Source organism: Crocodylus siamensis, chromosome 1 (genome assembly GCF_052110815.1).
Source record: "Crocodylus siamensis isolate JL-2025a chromosome 1, ASM5211081v1, whole genome shotgun sequence".
Classification (NCBI taxonomy): Eukaryota; Metazoa; Chordata; order Crocodylia; family Crocodylidae; genus Crocodylus; species Crocodylus siamensis.
In genome coordinates, this window is record NC_143395.1 from 181,764,984 (window position 1) to 181,780,472 (window position 15,489).

At 38.8% G+C, this 15,489-nt stretch overlaps 1 protein-coding gene across 10 annotated transcripts in view; it reads left to right on the plus strand.

Annotated features, from left to right (window-relative positions):
• The window catches only part of EHBP1 (EH domain binding protein 1), a 334,112-nt gene that overhangs the window by 242,083 nt on the left and 76,540 nt on the right, over positions 1 to 15,489 (plus strand). For all 10 annotated transcript variants that reach the window (XM_090050445.1, XM_090050452.1, XM_090050433.1 and 7 more), the window contains 2 exons: positions 944 to 1,849; positions 5,338 to 5,481. In XM_090050445.1, the coding sequence (XP_089906571.1) occupies positions 944 to 1,849; positions 5,338 to 5,481 (1,050 nt within the window). The remainder of the gene's footprint in view (positions 1 to 943; positions 1,850 to 5,337; positions 5,482 to 15,489) is intronic.

The following is a 15,489-nucleotide window of genomic DNA, read 5'->3' on the forward strand; positions in this document are numbered from 1 at the left end:
GATGTACAGAGTGCAGCCTTTTAAAGGGCTAGCAGATATAATACAAAGGGCCTCTCATACCTTAGAGATTTCAAACTTTTTAGCTACTTCAAAAACAAATGAAGTGAGAAATAAATTCACTCTCCTGTTTTTATAAATTTAGCATTGAGTAAATATTTAAAAATGTCTCCTTGTGCTTGAACAGTGTATCACACAATCTGGGGTGTAGTTCTTTTTGGTTATCTGGCTGCACGTTTTCATCTGCACAAATCACTGCAATTACATGGCCAGTAGAAGGGAGAAGCTTGATCACTAAAGATAAAGCCCAAGATGGATTAGTGTAGTGTTTCTTTATATCTTTGTTCCTTATCTTAAAAACCCATCCTTAGGTTTTTTTTGTTCCAACTCTTACACTTTTTTATTTGCTTGTTTCCTGCTTCTTGAGTGAGACCCATTTAAGATGCATATAGACTTTGGTAGTAGTAACAGGAGAATTTCTTTTAGATTCCATTTTCACACATCTTTTTTTGTTTTATTTTGAGTAGAATCAGTTGTTTTTACTACAGCATGGCAATACATCCACAACATAAAAAACAATGTCATATTAGTATACTTCATGTTAATATTCACCGTGATCTAAGTACCCATGGAGATAGTACAGATAGAATGAAATCTTCCAAGAAAAAATAATGAGTTTAAAACAAAAGATTATGCAGTAGCATAGAGTTGTATTGACAACATAATAGAACTTGGCTTTTGAAGTAATAAACACCTCACATCTACCATATAACCACATTACTACACCAAACCCTGCAGTGATGAACTGTGTCAAAGGACTTGCCTGCGATATTTCATATTTTAACTGTTCGTTCATTTTAAATAAAATTGTCAGTTGCAGTTCTTGAGCTTTATTGATATGCTATGAAATTTCTGTATTGTAATTTTTGTTTTGTTTATTTTTAAGGCATATGATGGGTTTGCCAGTTTAGGAATATCTCGATTGCTGGAACCTTCTGACATGGTTTTGTTAGCAATTCCTGACAAACTGACTGTTATGACCTATCTCTATCAAATAAGGGCACATTTCTGTGGCCAAGAACTAAATGTCGTTCAGATAGAGGAGAACAGTAGTAAGAGTACATATAAAGTGGGTAACTATGAAACGGACACCAACAGTTCTGTTGACCAGGAAAAGTTCTATGCAGAGCTGAATGATCTGAACCAAGAGCCTGACTTGCACCAACCTGACAGTGGTTTGGCAGATTTTGTTTCTCAGGATGACTCTGTATTTGTAAATGACAGTGGTGTTGGAGAATCAGAGAGTGAGCATCAGACACCTGATGACCATTTAAGTCCAAGCACAGCTTCCCCTTCTCGGAGGACTAGAAGTGACACTGATCCACAAAAATCCCAGCAGAGTTCTGGAAGGACTTCTGCATCTGAAGAGGCCGGGAAAAGCAGCAATGCAGACACAACACAACAGCCTTTGTTGGGAAGGAAGAAACTGCTGAAAGTTGACACTTTAGACTTCAGTGATTTACCGCTTGTCAGCAATCAAAAAGAAGATGTGTCTCCAACAGTTGTTTGTGAAGACACCGACAAGAAAAAACAGCAGAGTTCAGACAGTACCATTAGTTTCTCAGAGCAAGAAAAGTTGGTCCATACAGGATCCACAGAGAACAGATCAGATCCTGGCTCGCCTGTCAAAAAGCCAAGTTTATCTCCCACTTCCAAACTTGGATATTCTTATAACAGGGATGCAGATCTTGCAAAGAAAAAACGTGCTTCTCTAAGGCAAGCAGAGGCTGACTCTGATACTAATGCCAGAACAGCTTTAAATCATGCAGATCAAATTGCAAAAACTGCACAGGTAAGACTTTGGAATTCATATATACCTATGAAACAAAATGGGGTACCTGTTAAGGTTCTGTGCCCTACCTGTATAACGTTTATACAAATCTAAAATGACTTTGAATTTAAGATAAACCCCCAATAATTAGAGTCTATATGTGAAAAATTATAGGTTTGTAGAAAGTTATAGAACCTAATTATTGGAGGATCATCTTAAATAGGAGAAAGCTTTTTGGTGGGGGAAACAGACAACAGTCCCTTGCCCCCTCTTCCTGTCTCTTGTCTTCCTGTCTACTTACCCCCTGCTGGCACCTGTCCCCTTGCTATTTGTCTCCCCTACCACTTGCCCTTCCAAGCACTTGCCCCCTGCCATTTGTGTCCCTGCTCCCCCAGCCACTTGCTCCTCCCCACCCCCCCAATTACTGCTTATCTTGTGTGGCAGCTCTGGCTTAGGCCCAGGACACAGAGCACGTGGTTGCTTTGGCCCCGGCCCAGCCAAGCACCTCTGGCCCCAACTCTGGCCCTGGACCCTGTCCAAACCCAGAGCCTCAGGCCAGGGGCTGGAGCCACAGCAGCTCTCCTACTGTGCACCCTCTCCACCTACCCACACCATGAAGGCTCCTTCACAGTGTTCCCTGCCACCACCGTGTGGGCTTCCCCATGCTCCCCACTCTGTGTCAGCTCCCCTGCTGGACCAGCCATCCTGATGCCAGCCTGGAGAAGGCAACAACTCTGGCATCAAATCCAGGGTCAGGTCTGGAACTTCAGCACCTGCCTGTCTAGGGCCAATACCCAAATTGATGAGGGTTTTTTTTTCCTCCTGTGTTAAATAGTGAGAGAAAACCTCACCTTGGATTCAAGTAAATACAGTAATTTATAGCATGTCTTAACATGCTGTAAATGGCATTCTAGGTGGAGTATGATTTTATTGTTCAGCCAGACTAGACCTCCTTCAGCAAGTGAATACTTAGAATTATTGTGTGACGTCAAAAACAGCTGTTGTATGAAAAACAATCCATAACAACTCTTGATGGGAATTGTTCTACCCCGTGCAAGTGAATAAAATTGTATTCTCAGCCAATTTCCAGACTTCGGCTTCAGTGAACCCCTAGGCATTTTTCTGTGACTTTTTTACATGCTGAAGCCTTAAGTGAAAAAAAAAAAAATATATATATATATATAGTTAATTCATTGATCCTTCTACAAGTAAGTAAAACTGCCAAACTCCTTGGAATACACTGGGCATATTTCAGAATCTTATCTGACAGGCAGCAAGGCCTCGTGAAGTGAGCACATGACTGGTAGCTAGAAACTCCAGTATTCTAATCCCAGCTCTGCTGCTAGCTCTGTGTGTGGCCTTGAGCAAGACACTTTGCCACAGTGTCTGTTTTCCCATCTATAACATGAGGATAATTATACATGCATACCTCCCTCACAGGTTTAGCACAAGGATTAATTAGTCAATACTTGTCCAATGCTTTGAAATTGTAAAGCACTGCATAGGAACAAAGCATTCATGTCATGCCCTTCCCCTCACCCTCCTGAATCAAATCCATCACACTGATATTTTTAAAGTGTTATCTGCCCTTTGTATAGGAGTGCCAAATCAGGCCCATAATTGCCTTCCTATGAACAGCCTTTTTTAGGTTTTGCTTTGTTTGGCATAATTCCATTAGCTATGATAAAAAAAAAAAAAGTGTGGTCAGTCTCTTAGTATTGTGTATTGGCTCAGACCACATTATGAGTTACATTTTCAGAAACCCTCTTCTCTGTTCATGAGAAACTGCCACCTAACCCCATTTCATTATAAATTAGTTGGTGCTGGATTGAGCACTGAGATTTCATGACTGTGATGGGGCCATGGAAAGACCTGTCACACAGACAGAGGTGTTTCTTAAGTTGACACAGTATATAGTATTGTCCTTTTTTATACTCAGATTCTACAAGCTCACTGAATAGATCTTTTTGAAAGACAGGAGAGATGAGGTTTATCTCCTGGGACACATGCACACACACACACATGCACACACCCTCTCCTCCCCCTCCCCTTATAATTATATAGAAAAGAGGAGTGGCCCAGTGGCATACCTGCTGTATATTTTACAGGACCCCAAACACCTCCCTCGAAATACTGGAACAAAATCAAGTTTTCCTGTATCTCTTCCCTTGCATGCTATAGTCTTGATGGTGGAGGGATGATATATATGATCCCCTAGGAATAGTGAAACAGGTAGGGGTTGTGTGTTTTCACTGCTTACATTTTCAGATGCAAGAGGGTAATAGGCTAAGATGGAGATGCCTTTAAAGCGATTTCTAGGCTAGTTAATCTTTCTGAGCATTTATATCAGTTAATCAGACTTAAAACCTGAGCTGTACCAGCCAGAGCCAACCCACCTCCTTTTCCACCCAGCTGTGGCTTTTAAAGGAGTGCAAAACTAGATGCCCCCCACACCAGGTAACATAAAGGTCCAGTTCCATAACATGCCATCTCCTGAAAGTCTTCATATCAGGAGTTATATAACTGGCCCTAGCCCAGAAAGGCAGGGTCATGAGCATGTCCATATAAATGGGACCTTTCCAGTCAGTCCAGTGTGCCTATGTAGCAATCCTCATACTATTATGCCCACTCTGAAAGGTAATCAGTTCCATGACTGTGAAGATGCTTCCTTGTCACTGCTAATACTGAGAGTACAGGTACGTACCGTTGCTGCTTGCATCTTGCACTGGGTCCATTTACAGGAAGTATAACCATTTTTACGTTTATGTATTTTCCTGCATATTTAATATAGGTAAATCCATAATACTTTTAACCTGGTTAGCCCATGTAGACTATTGGTGCTTAACCGGTGGCCCATGAAGACCATGTGAACATCCCACCATCAGCGTGAGCTCACTGGCATGTCAGTCTGGCTTTGAAGCCCAGGGGATGAATGTTGATGATGCTCGTCCCCTATTTTCCCCTGCTGCAGGATTAACCAGGGGAGGGGGACAACAGCGTTCACCCCCTTGGGATGCAAAAGCAGTGGCTCCAGCCAGTGTCTATGCTGTCATGTCAGAGACCTCAGCCAACTCACTGCACATGTACTACACAGCCTAGAAGGGTGTAACTTCACTCCCTACGACCTTCTCCTGGCCTTTGACCCATTTCTGATTTTTAGGTTTGGCTCACCTGTAGAAAAGGTTGTGCACTACTGATCACACCAGCACCAGCAGTTCCCAGAGTTCTGGTTTAAAGGTGTTAAATGTTGATGAAAAATGAGTGAAAATTAGCATGGGGAAAAGTTGGGTTAAAAGGAAAAAAACCATTCAGGCCTTTTATGATGTAATTTAACTTTTTGATAGTTTTTATTTTCTATTTTTGTAGACTTTGGTGTCACCTTTCAAAGTATATAATTCTTTTGAATCCTGACCTTTCTTATTTAGGCAGTTTCTGAGTATTAACTACTGCAAAAAATGTTGACTAGTCTGGGATTTCCTTTCCATTAATTCTGCTTCTGTATTTTTAAGCAACGAATGTTGTCAAGACAGGAAGAACTTAAAGAACGAGCAAGAGTTCTGCTTGAGCAAGCAAGAAGAGATGCAGCTTTAAAGGCGGGGAATAAGCAGCTAACCAATACAATTGCCTCAACCCGTACTAAGCAACTGAGTGATGTAAGGAATGTTGGCCATCATGGCATTTAAAAATTACATGTAAAAAGTTATAATTAATCCTACATATTGTTATATTTATTTGTTTAGCGACCCCATAGTAAGTTTGGGGAAAATTCAGTGTCAGCATAGGATGTACTTACAGAGAACGGTTTTACCAAAAAAAATGCCCCAACTCTTAAAGGTGCTTTAGGCTGTCAGCTCCTATTTAGAACTTCATTTTACCCCTATGTAAGTCAATGTGAAAGGGCCATAAACTTCATGGAAGGAGCACTTTAGTTAATTGGCATCCTTGTTTTTAAGACACTCATAGAAGAAGAAGCAAAACGACCTGTTAAGTTATAGTGGAACTTTTTCATGATGTCCATTTTTGTCATGAGATGGAATATGCTGGTGGTGCTGTTAAGTATCGCTCTGCAAACCAAGTCCAACAGAAGCTTCCCATTGCCCCACCAGCAACCCATATTATGATGTGGAGGGGTGTATGCTCTCTGGTGAGGAAAGCTAATATACTCTTATTCACACCTTTGCCAAGTAGAATACATGCAGTAATTTTGTGATTCCAAGTTTTGTGCATTGTGACTGACAACTGTGAACCTCACTGAAATTGATGATACAGATAAAGAGTTGGCCTTTCCCTGAGTTATACCATTTAGAACCTCGTCCTCCATGGCACACACTGCCTTTTGACACAAACAGGATTGCACAGGATTAAGAGGAAACAGTATTTGATTAATTTGTTTTATTCTCTGAATCATTGTGGCTCTGTCACTTCAAATGTTTTTCTTTAGGAAAAAAATATACTGCCCCCCTTCCCAAAAAGAAACATTAATATGATTTTTATACTTATTTTCTTCATAAAATATCTCTAATGCTTGATCTTTATTTCCATTGTGTGAATTTGTGTTGGATATTTGGGGGTGAGGGAAGATAGTAGGGGTATATTACACTTCTGCAGCTTTTAAAAACATTTTTTTTCAATAGATCAAGCTGCATTACAAGATAAATGTTAGAAGCAGCTCAGTTAATGACAACTGAAATTAAGGTTAACCAACACTCTTTATTATATTACCCAGGTTTTAGAACTTTGCCAAAGCTTAGTTGTTCAGGCTGAGATTTTGCATGCCAGCTGTCTGGCTCCAGCTAAATGTTTTAGTAAATTTCAGAAAAAGAAAACAGTTCATCTCTTTCTCAGAGATGAACCATGTTTTTTACCCATGTAAAGAATGTATTTATAACTGTTTCACTGAGAAGCTCTTTAGGAAGAAGGACTTGGATTTGGGAACAGGGAGAGTGGGGGATCATGTGGGTGTCAGTGATGTGCCAACCCTTGAAATCTAGCAAGTTATGCATATGGATGTCAGTGATGTGCCAGTCCCTTGAAATCTGGCAAATTATCTACCAAAACCTGGCCATCTTATAAGCCAGTTCCTACATGCCCATTAGAGATTTGTTAGGGTTTGGCAGGTAAATTCTCTGGAAATGTGTACTGTGTGCACCCAGGACTAATCCAGTTTTTTTCTGCAGTTGCTCCTCTTAGCAGCCAGGGTCCAATAATATGTAAGTGACAGGGTCTGAGAGAAAGAAGACTGTTTCTCAGATCAGCTGTTGGTGTCCAGGAAGCAGCCACCTTACTGGAATGCAGATGGGTGAGGTATGAGTACATGGCAAGGTGGTGAAGACTGGGATGTAGAACAAAAAGTGAGTGCTGGTGATAGGGATGTGGAAATGAAGTACAGAGACCATGGGGTGAGAGAGGGCTTCAAAAGCTCTGAACTCACAAACCTGCAACTGAAGCCAGTGAGAGCTGTGCTGGGAACAAATAAAGAAATGACAAATGCCAAGTCTCTGAAAAATCAGATGATAAAGATTTCTAATTGGACACCCAGCATTAGTGTTCACTTTGAGCTCAATTCCCTAACTATAATATAGAGATGATAATATAAGGTAACTTTTTCAGGGGTGTAGTCAATATGAATTTGTTGCTGTTTCTGAAGCCTATAGACACTAATGAAAAAGCTCATAGATAAATGAATATTTCCAGAGCACCATTCGAATAGTACATATTTCATGAGGCCCGGGGCCATGCACTAAATGATAAGGGTAAAAGAAAATATTGAATAGTTGTTAATTCATTGTCATCTTTGGCACTGAATGGGATACAGGCATTCTGTATCAGGGTATGGAATTAAAGACTGTGTCATAAAACATGCACATAAAGGGGCTGAATTAAGGTCCAGTGGCAATCCTAAATCTAGCAGTTCCTAACTTTTCAATGCTTTACTTTGTAAACTGAGCATCCATTAATATGGATTTTGTACAAGAGACAGAGACTAGTAAAGCATAGTAATATATTTGTATGATCAGCAGCTGATTTCTTTTAGTGGAGAGCATCTTGTAGTCTTTTAATACATTTGATACTTGGTGTAAATGTTCAACTTGTTTTGTTTTAGTAGAGCTACAAGAGTTTAAGCCAGGCTATAATGTATATATCATGACTTTTAATTACTTTATGAAGAAAAAAATACTTTGGATAGTGCAGATTATTTTTTAGCTTAGAAATGTGCTTTTTGTTTGTTTGTTTATTTATATTGGTATGTGTGGTTCATTAAGATCAGCAGTACAGGAAAGCTTTCAGCCAAGTATGCATCTTCACTTTCACATTACCCAGAGTGTTTTGTGTCTGTACTCCAATCAGATGAAATAAAATCCAGTTTGTAATACAATTCATGCTAAGATCAATGAGAATCTTTCTGTGTTTTATGACTAGCAACTTCGGTGTATAAACTGAGAAAGCAAAAAGGGTACATGCTTGGTATTTTCTGAAAATCAAGTTCCTTCAACATGTATCAACTTGAACCATGAAAATCATTAGTTCTGAAAATCATGTCCTATATACTTCACTCCTCTAATTCTTCCCGGCTTCTTTCCAAGTATCCTGAGTGGCATTATTTTAGGTGAAAACATGAATGAAATCTGCAGTGAAGTATGACTTTGTAACATTTGAGCTCAACAAAAGGACCAGAATTTCCACGTTCACTCAATCATCATGAATAAATATTGCTTGTACTGTCCCTGCCTTGTTGTTCTCACTTGTTTTGGTTGCATTCCTTTTTAAAATGAAGTAAACTAGCTACATCTGCACTCTGCATGAAGTGAGACCCTCTTAACTCTACCATTCCCTTCTGTTTCCAGTGTGGAGCCAAAGTAGCAAGCTTCTTCGGAAGCACTTTCAGCCTGATTTTGTCTAGTCTTACTCTGTCAGTCCATCTCTTTTTCCCCTCACTCCTTCCCCTTTGTGTAGTGTGGATACATTCACTGCTTTCAAAGTTGGGTTTGCTCATTCAGCACCTGTGAAAGTCACTCATTCTCCAGCCTGCCATATGTGCGTATGTCAAAGCAAGGCAAGGAATATTCATCTGATCAGACCCGTTATCCCCATTCAGTGTAATAGGCAATGGCATTTCTCTGCCTTCCCGCTCCTGTCATCTTTATAAATACCTCATCCTGCTATCTGAAAAGAATTTGTCCAGGGTACCGATCTTCCCCAGAACTTTGTGATGAAGCCTGAATCAAAGAAACCATTTAGCTTTTCCAAGGTGTCCTTATCTTCCTTAATTACGCTCTTAGCTCTGTTGCAGTGTAACAGACCTACTGATTCTCTCACAGGTGTCCTGCTTCTGATACATTTACACAATTTCTCTATTTGTTTTTCTGTCTCTAGCTATTTGCCCTTTAAATTCCCTCTTGATCCTCTTATAGGCCTTTTTGAACAGCAGTGCCATGCCCTTAGGCAGGAGAAGCTTGCAGGGTGAAGAATGCTTCTGCAGCTGCAGATTCATCTTAAACTTTACCTGCCAGAGTCTACCTTCCTGTTGGCCCTACTTCATCTAAATTTCCATTTGCTTGCCCTCTTAATTTCAGACATGTCTTCTATCTTGCCATTCAGTTTTACAGTTTGAGTAATTTGTGCCTCTTGCTCCATTTTAGGCTATATATTCATTTATTTTGTTTTGGGCTGTAGAAGTTGTCTGTGTGCTGAGTCTTTAAGCATTTTCATTACCTAAATTTTAACCAAGAGGGATTTTTTATTTTTCTTCAACTTTCTTTTTCTCAGGTTTAATATTTCAGTCCTGTTTGGAATGACTATACCTCTCTCCTTCTCCCCCAGAAATGGTTCAGCTAAATTATATTGGATGGTTTTTGGCAGTTGGGAGTTGGACAAGTTGCCTTGAACACAAGGAACCTGGGGGGTTGCTGCAAGTGGGAAGAGGTAATGAGAAGGACAAAACTGGAAAAAGTTTGAGGGTAGACAGATAGGAATGTGGCTTGGGAGAAGGAACCCAAGCTTTAGGAATCTCAACACTTCTCTACTGTGAGCAAATATATGTGAGACCCATTGGCAAAGTGTTCGCCTTCACCCCTTTTACTGCTTGGTCCACAGAGCGAAGAGCAATCTTCTACTGTAAAACATTGCTCTGTTAGCACAAGTGGCTAAAAAAGATTTGTATTGTAGACCTCAAGGTTCCAACACCACTGATAAGGTTGGCATGATTACAAGTGATAGAATTCTTCCTTTTGCAATTAAGGTGGTTTTTTTGAAGTAAGAGAAAGAAAAGGTAACAGGCAGACGACAAGAATCGAAAAGTTAGGAGATTACACACACTAACTGTGAATGGCATATCATGGTTGCAAAGTTAAACGCTCAGGAACTGGGAAATGTACAGTCAACCTTCATTCACTCTCTTGTGCGTATATGTTATGCTGCAGTCTTTAATTACATAATCACATTTTTTTTTTCCCACAGGACCCCTCCTCATTCAGTACAGAGTATATATGGTACCCTGAGAGGTTATGTAGTGACCAAGGGTGCTGTTTCTGCCTCCTTTGTTACAGAAACTGAAAGGGTACTCCAGGGAAAGAAGGAATGTTGCCATAGTTAAGGCCTGTGAAGGGCATCATAGAGAAGAAAATTGTTTCTGCCTCAACCACTAAATATCTGCAGGATTCAGGTTAAATTAACCAAATAAAGGTTTTTAGAAGTTGTCAATAACTGTGAACTCCTTATTTTCTGGTTACCCAACATGAGATTGGGGTCTGACTTGCAGATGGGCTAAGCACTCATGCCTGAAGCTTCAGCCAGCGGGAGCTGTGCTTTGAGCATATCAAGTGCTGTATAAATACCCTGAAAAATTCAGTAATAGGCATCCAAAACAAGTGTGAACTTTAGTCTCTCTGTTACCCATACAGAAATGGAGGGTGACACAGAGTTGTGACAAAACCGATTCATTAACATTTACAAAATGCTTAGATACTGTAATTATGAGGACTGTTGCAAAGTCTTTGAAGTAATTAATAATTTTGTAAATGGTGCAGGATTTCAATAGCATATAATAACTAATGGGTGGGGCCATATACTGAGTGATGCAAATAAATAAAAACACTGGCTAATTGCTTGTCTCACAGCTCCTTGCCATGGATGTGGGGGAGGTGTGAGGCTGTAGTCACTGGGGTATTCCATTCCCTTTCCAATAATGGCAGCCTTTCACTGGAAAATGGAACTTGCGAGTGGTCCTCAATAGAGTTTGAGTTGTACAGACTTGTAAACTAAGAGCTCAACCTTTGTGGATCCTCTTGCAGGACTGGGACACAAGTGTGGATTCAGCCAAATTTTGTCTTGTAGTTAGGGTCTAGCCTAGGATTTGAGGCCTGAGTTAAAGCATCTGTTCTGTCACAGACATACTTTGGGCTTGTCTACATCACCTCCATGATATTCAGTACCTTATTTTCAGAATTTGGTGCGTGCAAAGTGAGAGCTAACAGGCAGGATGTACTTCACAGTAGTGCTCCCAGGCACAGCACAGAACAAGTGTAGACAAGCGTTTAGCCACCCTTTACTCAGTTTCCTACCTGTAAAATGGGGATAGCAGCACATCCCTATCTCTCAGGGATGTTGCAAAGATGCATACATTAAAGATTGTGAGGCCCTCAGATACTCAAGCCTCTTAATTATGTTTTCGAAAAGATCTGAGGGAGTTGAGATTTATTTGCAAGAATAAAGTAGCTCACAAACAAGCTGTTATCTCCAAACATGCCAATATTGTTTACATTGGATAGGAAGAGAGTTTCTGCAAAGAGTTATTCTTTCTCCTAAGAAAACTGCATTTTATTACTCTCTTGCTCAAAGGACTTGTTGCAACTGTATCTAATTCATATTTAATAAACTCTTTCTACTGTAGGTATCAATCTGCTTTGCCCATTACTTTTCATTTTCATAAACATTTGAATGCAAAATGATAAGTTTTTAGCTTGCACAGAAAACCAATGGAAATTAAAATCATTTCAGAAAACCTTCATAAAATTACAAAGTGGGGTTAGATATTTGTAACTTAAAGGAATGCATAGATAACTTAAAGTGAACTTGCATAGATTTATTTTAATTTTGACTGCATGCATTTCTACCATATAGGGTGTTCCAGCAGTAGTTAAATAAATACAGATTTATTTCATGTGCCCACGAAAACTTGATTAGATGGTTTCATGTATCCATTGCGGGTGCAATGCTCTCCCATCCCTGCACAAATAAACCACTAACTATCCTGCTACAGTACATAACTAAAAAGTAAGCCACAGGCATTATGAATGGTTGGCAATACAAATAGCGCACACATTTCATTTAAAGTTAATTTAAACAAAATTTGCCATTTTAAGTGTTCTTTCCTCCATTTAAGATTTTCAGCTGATTCTTGGACATTATTACCAGTGATGTTTAATCAGTTGTTTTTTATTAAAGCAAACCCAGACTTAATCTCTATTTTTAGTTCATTAGGAAAAATGTTTAGGTCATCAGGGGAATTACTTGAGTATTACATGATAGATAGCAAGTTCCTGTGATTAAGGAAGTAATAGTAACTTTCCATTGTTTCAAGGAAATGCTACCTATTTGCTTCTAAATTATTTTTGTGAGAAAACTAAGACAGTAAAGTTAATCTTTTATCAGTTAAATTCCTGGCAAATATTTTTATTGAAGGGTGGGACTTTATAGGTGGCAACCTTGGTCTTGTAATATTAATTGGAAAATATTGATTGAAAAAAACACTAGTTTGTCATGCTGATAATTGTGACCACATTCAGGTATAATCAGGAGATCTTTTTGTGATTACAAAAGAAGCAGTTACCATCTAATTGGTAAATAGATTGAACATTATTTTAGTAATCCCTGAGTATTGGTCACTTATTTCCTGTTGTTCATATATAGGGCTTCTGTATATACCAGTACAAGTGGGTGAATATGGTTAAAGCTGATTAGACTGTGCTGCATAGTATTTAAATTTCATGTGTACTGCAAGTTTTATAGCTAATTTTTGCCATATACTTTTCCTTACATGAAGCTTAGACCTCCTGACCAAACACAGAAAAAAACAAAGACTGAGCTAATACTTACCTCTTTATAATGAAACACTCACTGTATGGTCTGATCCAGTTTCAGTCATGGCAAGAACAAATAAGTTGTTCTCTTCTACTAAATACTTGAAAAAATAAAGATGTTTAGTGACTACCTTGAAGTAGGCCCTAAATCTTTTGATAGTATATTTCAGAATGTAGATTTTTTTCTTATTTTGAAGTTATAGTATTTAACTGTAACAAGTATCAACACACAGAACTCCCACACATTGAACGACAGTAAATTATTCTCTTTCCTGTGTAATTTAAACCCATTCACGAGTAGAATTAATATGTATTGACAGTTTTCTATTGGCAAGACTTATAATGACAGTTTAACCTTTGTGGCAAAATAAACATTATGTTTTAGATACAAATGAATCAAATACTCAATTGGAATACAGTGGTATAGCTTCATTAACTTTAGTGAGGCTGTACTGACTTATACCAGTTGAGGATCTGGCCCAAAATCTATATGCTACTGTTTGTTTTTGTTTATTATTGCCTATCATGTATCAGTTGTATTACATTTAAGGGTTTTTTTGTATAAATATACCACCAATTTCATCAGCTTAATTTTTAAATCACATGAAAAATCTTGGTTTAATTCAAAATCCTAAATACATTCCTATTGCCTAGTCATAAACATTAGCAACAAAAGATATCTCTATTTCAGAGATATACTTCTGCTTATGAAAGTAGCCCAGCTTTCTTAGCATCTGGAATGCTCTTTTTATACTGCTGTTAATGACTGTGGACGTTTGCTGTACGAATGTTCAGTGCATGCTGTTGTGAATCCCAGGATGATATCGCCATTACTTAGAGCTGTATTTTGCATTGCCTATTCTGTTATTGCTCAGCATGCACAGGGGTAGAGTTAAAATCTTTATTCATTTCATTTAAAAATGTTTCTTTTGTTCTCCTTATCATGTTCTGGCTTTCCCAAGGATATATGCCTTGAACGAAAAGTCACATGTGCATTACTAATTGTGTGCCATTGTATTTACAGTTCCTAGTGGTGGCACTGTGAAGCTACTAATTCTTTTGCTTCACTTGATGTAAAATAATCTGAGTGTCTTTGATAGCAGTGAAACAGTATTAATTGTTTTGTACATTTTCTTGGTCACTCTTCTTAGGTGGTCTTCATAATCTATTAGAACTTTCAGCCAGATTTTTGTAATGTCATGCCTCCAGCAGTGATTAAATTGGTAATTAATGAACAGTCCTTGGCAACATAAACCACATCCCGTTAATTTTCCCTTTTGAGTTTTTAGAAGTTGTCGTCTCTGTCAGAAAGCATTGCGCCACCTTGCTACGGCCCCTTGGCATGAAACCACAACGGCTTGATTTTTGCAGCCATTAGTAGATCAGAGCAGTAATTTCACAGTATTTTGGTCAGGGTAATTATAGTACCAAGTACTGAGTAGAGTTGGGAATTCACACAAGAAGTCCAGAAATACCAGGTGAGCTTCCTTGTGTTCACTGGGACGTTATGATTAGTTTAATTGGGCTTTGTTTGATTTTAGCCGCAGAGACTCTTTGTGGTACGGCAGTGCAGTGACTTTCCACTTTAGTGTTTCTGACCTGCATTGACAGGAACTAGTGCAAAAATGAACCCTTTGAAGTGGGACTCTTCGAAAAGGCGACTAAAAAAGGAAAAACTAGTATAAATAGGTTACTGTAGCAAACATCTAAAAATGTGTGTCATATGGTGTGCTTTGTTATTAATGTGGAGTGGTTTTATCTCTTTTTCTTTATCCTGGATAGATAAGGATGTTTCCCCTAAATACTTTATGGGTATTTAGGAAATTAACTGCATTTTAAAATCAGATGTTTTTGAATAACTGGTTTTGGTGTACTGGGTGTTGATGATAAAATGTTTCTCAGCAAAAATATTGAAAATCAGCTCTTTAGTTCTACAGATAACGTCACCAGAAACATTAATGAGACTGCAGCTGCACCGAGTAGTTTCACATGTCACAAACTAGTAGGTAAAGGCATTCATACTTCACTGAGTGACTATAGGTGTAGTGGCCTTCCGCAGTGCATTGTGCACATTAAAGTTTAAATAGTCACTTGCCTGTTGGCTTCTGAATGAAAGGACTGTCACTGGTCACTTCTCCTGGAAGCCTTAATGAAACCAAATAGTTTGCTACGAGTTTGGGCCTAACCATCGGGGTGTTTCATGCAGTCTTGTCAGTTGATGTTCATGAATTGACTTGAACAGAGATCAAAGTGTTTCTCAAAATGGAGAATCTGTGAGAGAGACAGCTCCTTCAATTGCACCACAAGAGCTAATCAAGCCATCAGTTCTTTATGCACTCTACGTGCCTTTAGAATTTAATACCCAATGGTTTGTCAGTACAAATTGAAATTCTGGTTTTATGCTTTTTTCCCCTTCACTCGGCTCCAAATAAAATCAGGAAAAATATCCAGTTCCTTTTTTTATACTACATTTTTTATAAGACCGTTACAATTTAATGTAAACTTGTACTGTGCACTGCTGATTAAAAATTTCAGGTTAGAAAAAAGTTAAGGTAGAGGAGCCAGTGCCATTACTGACCGTAG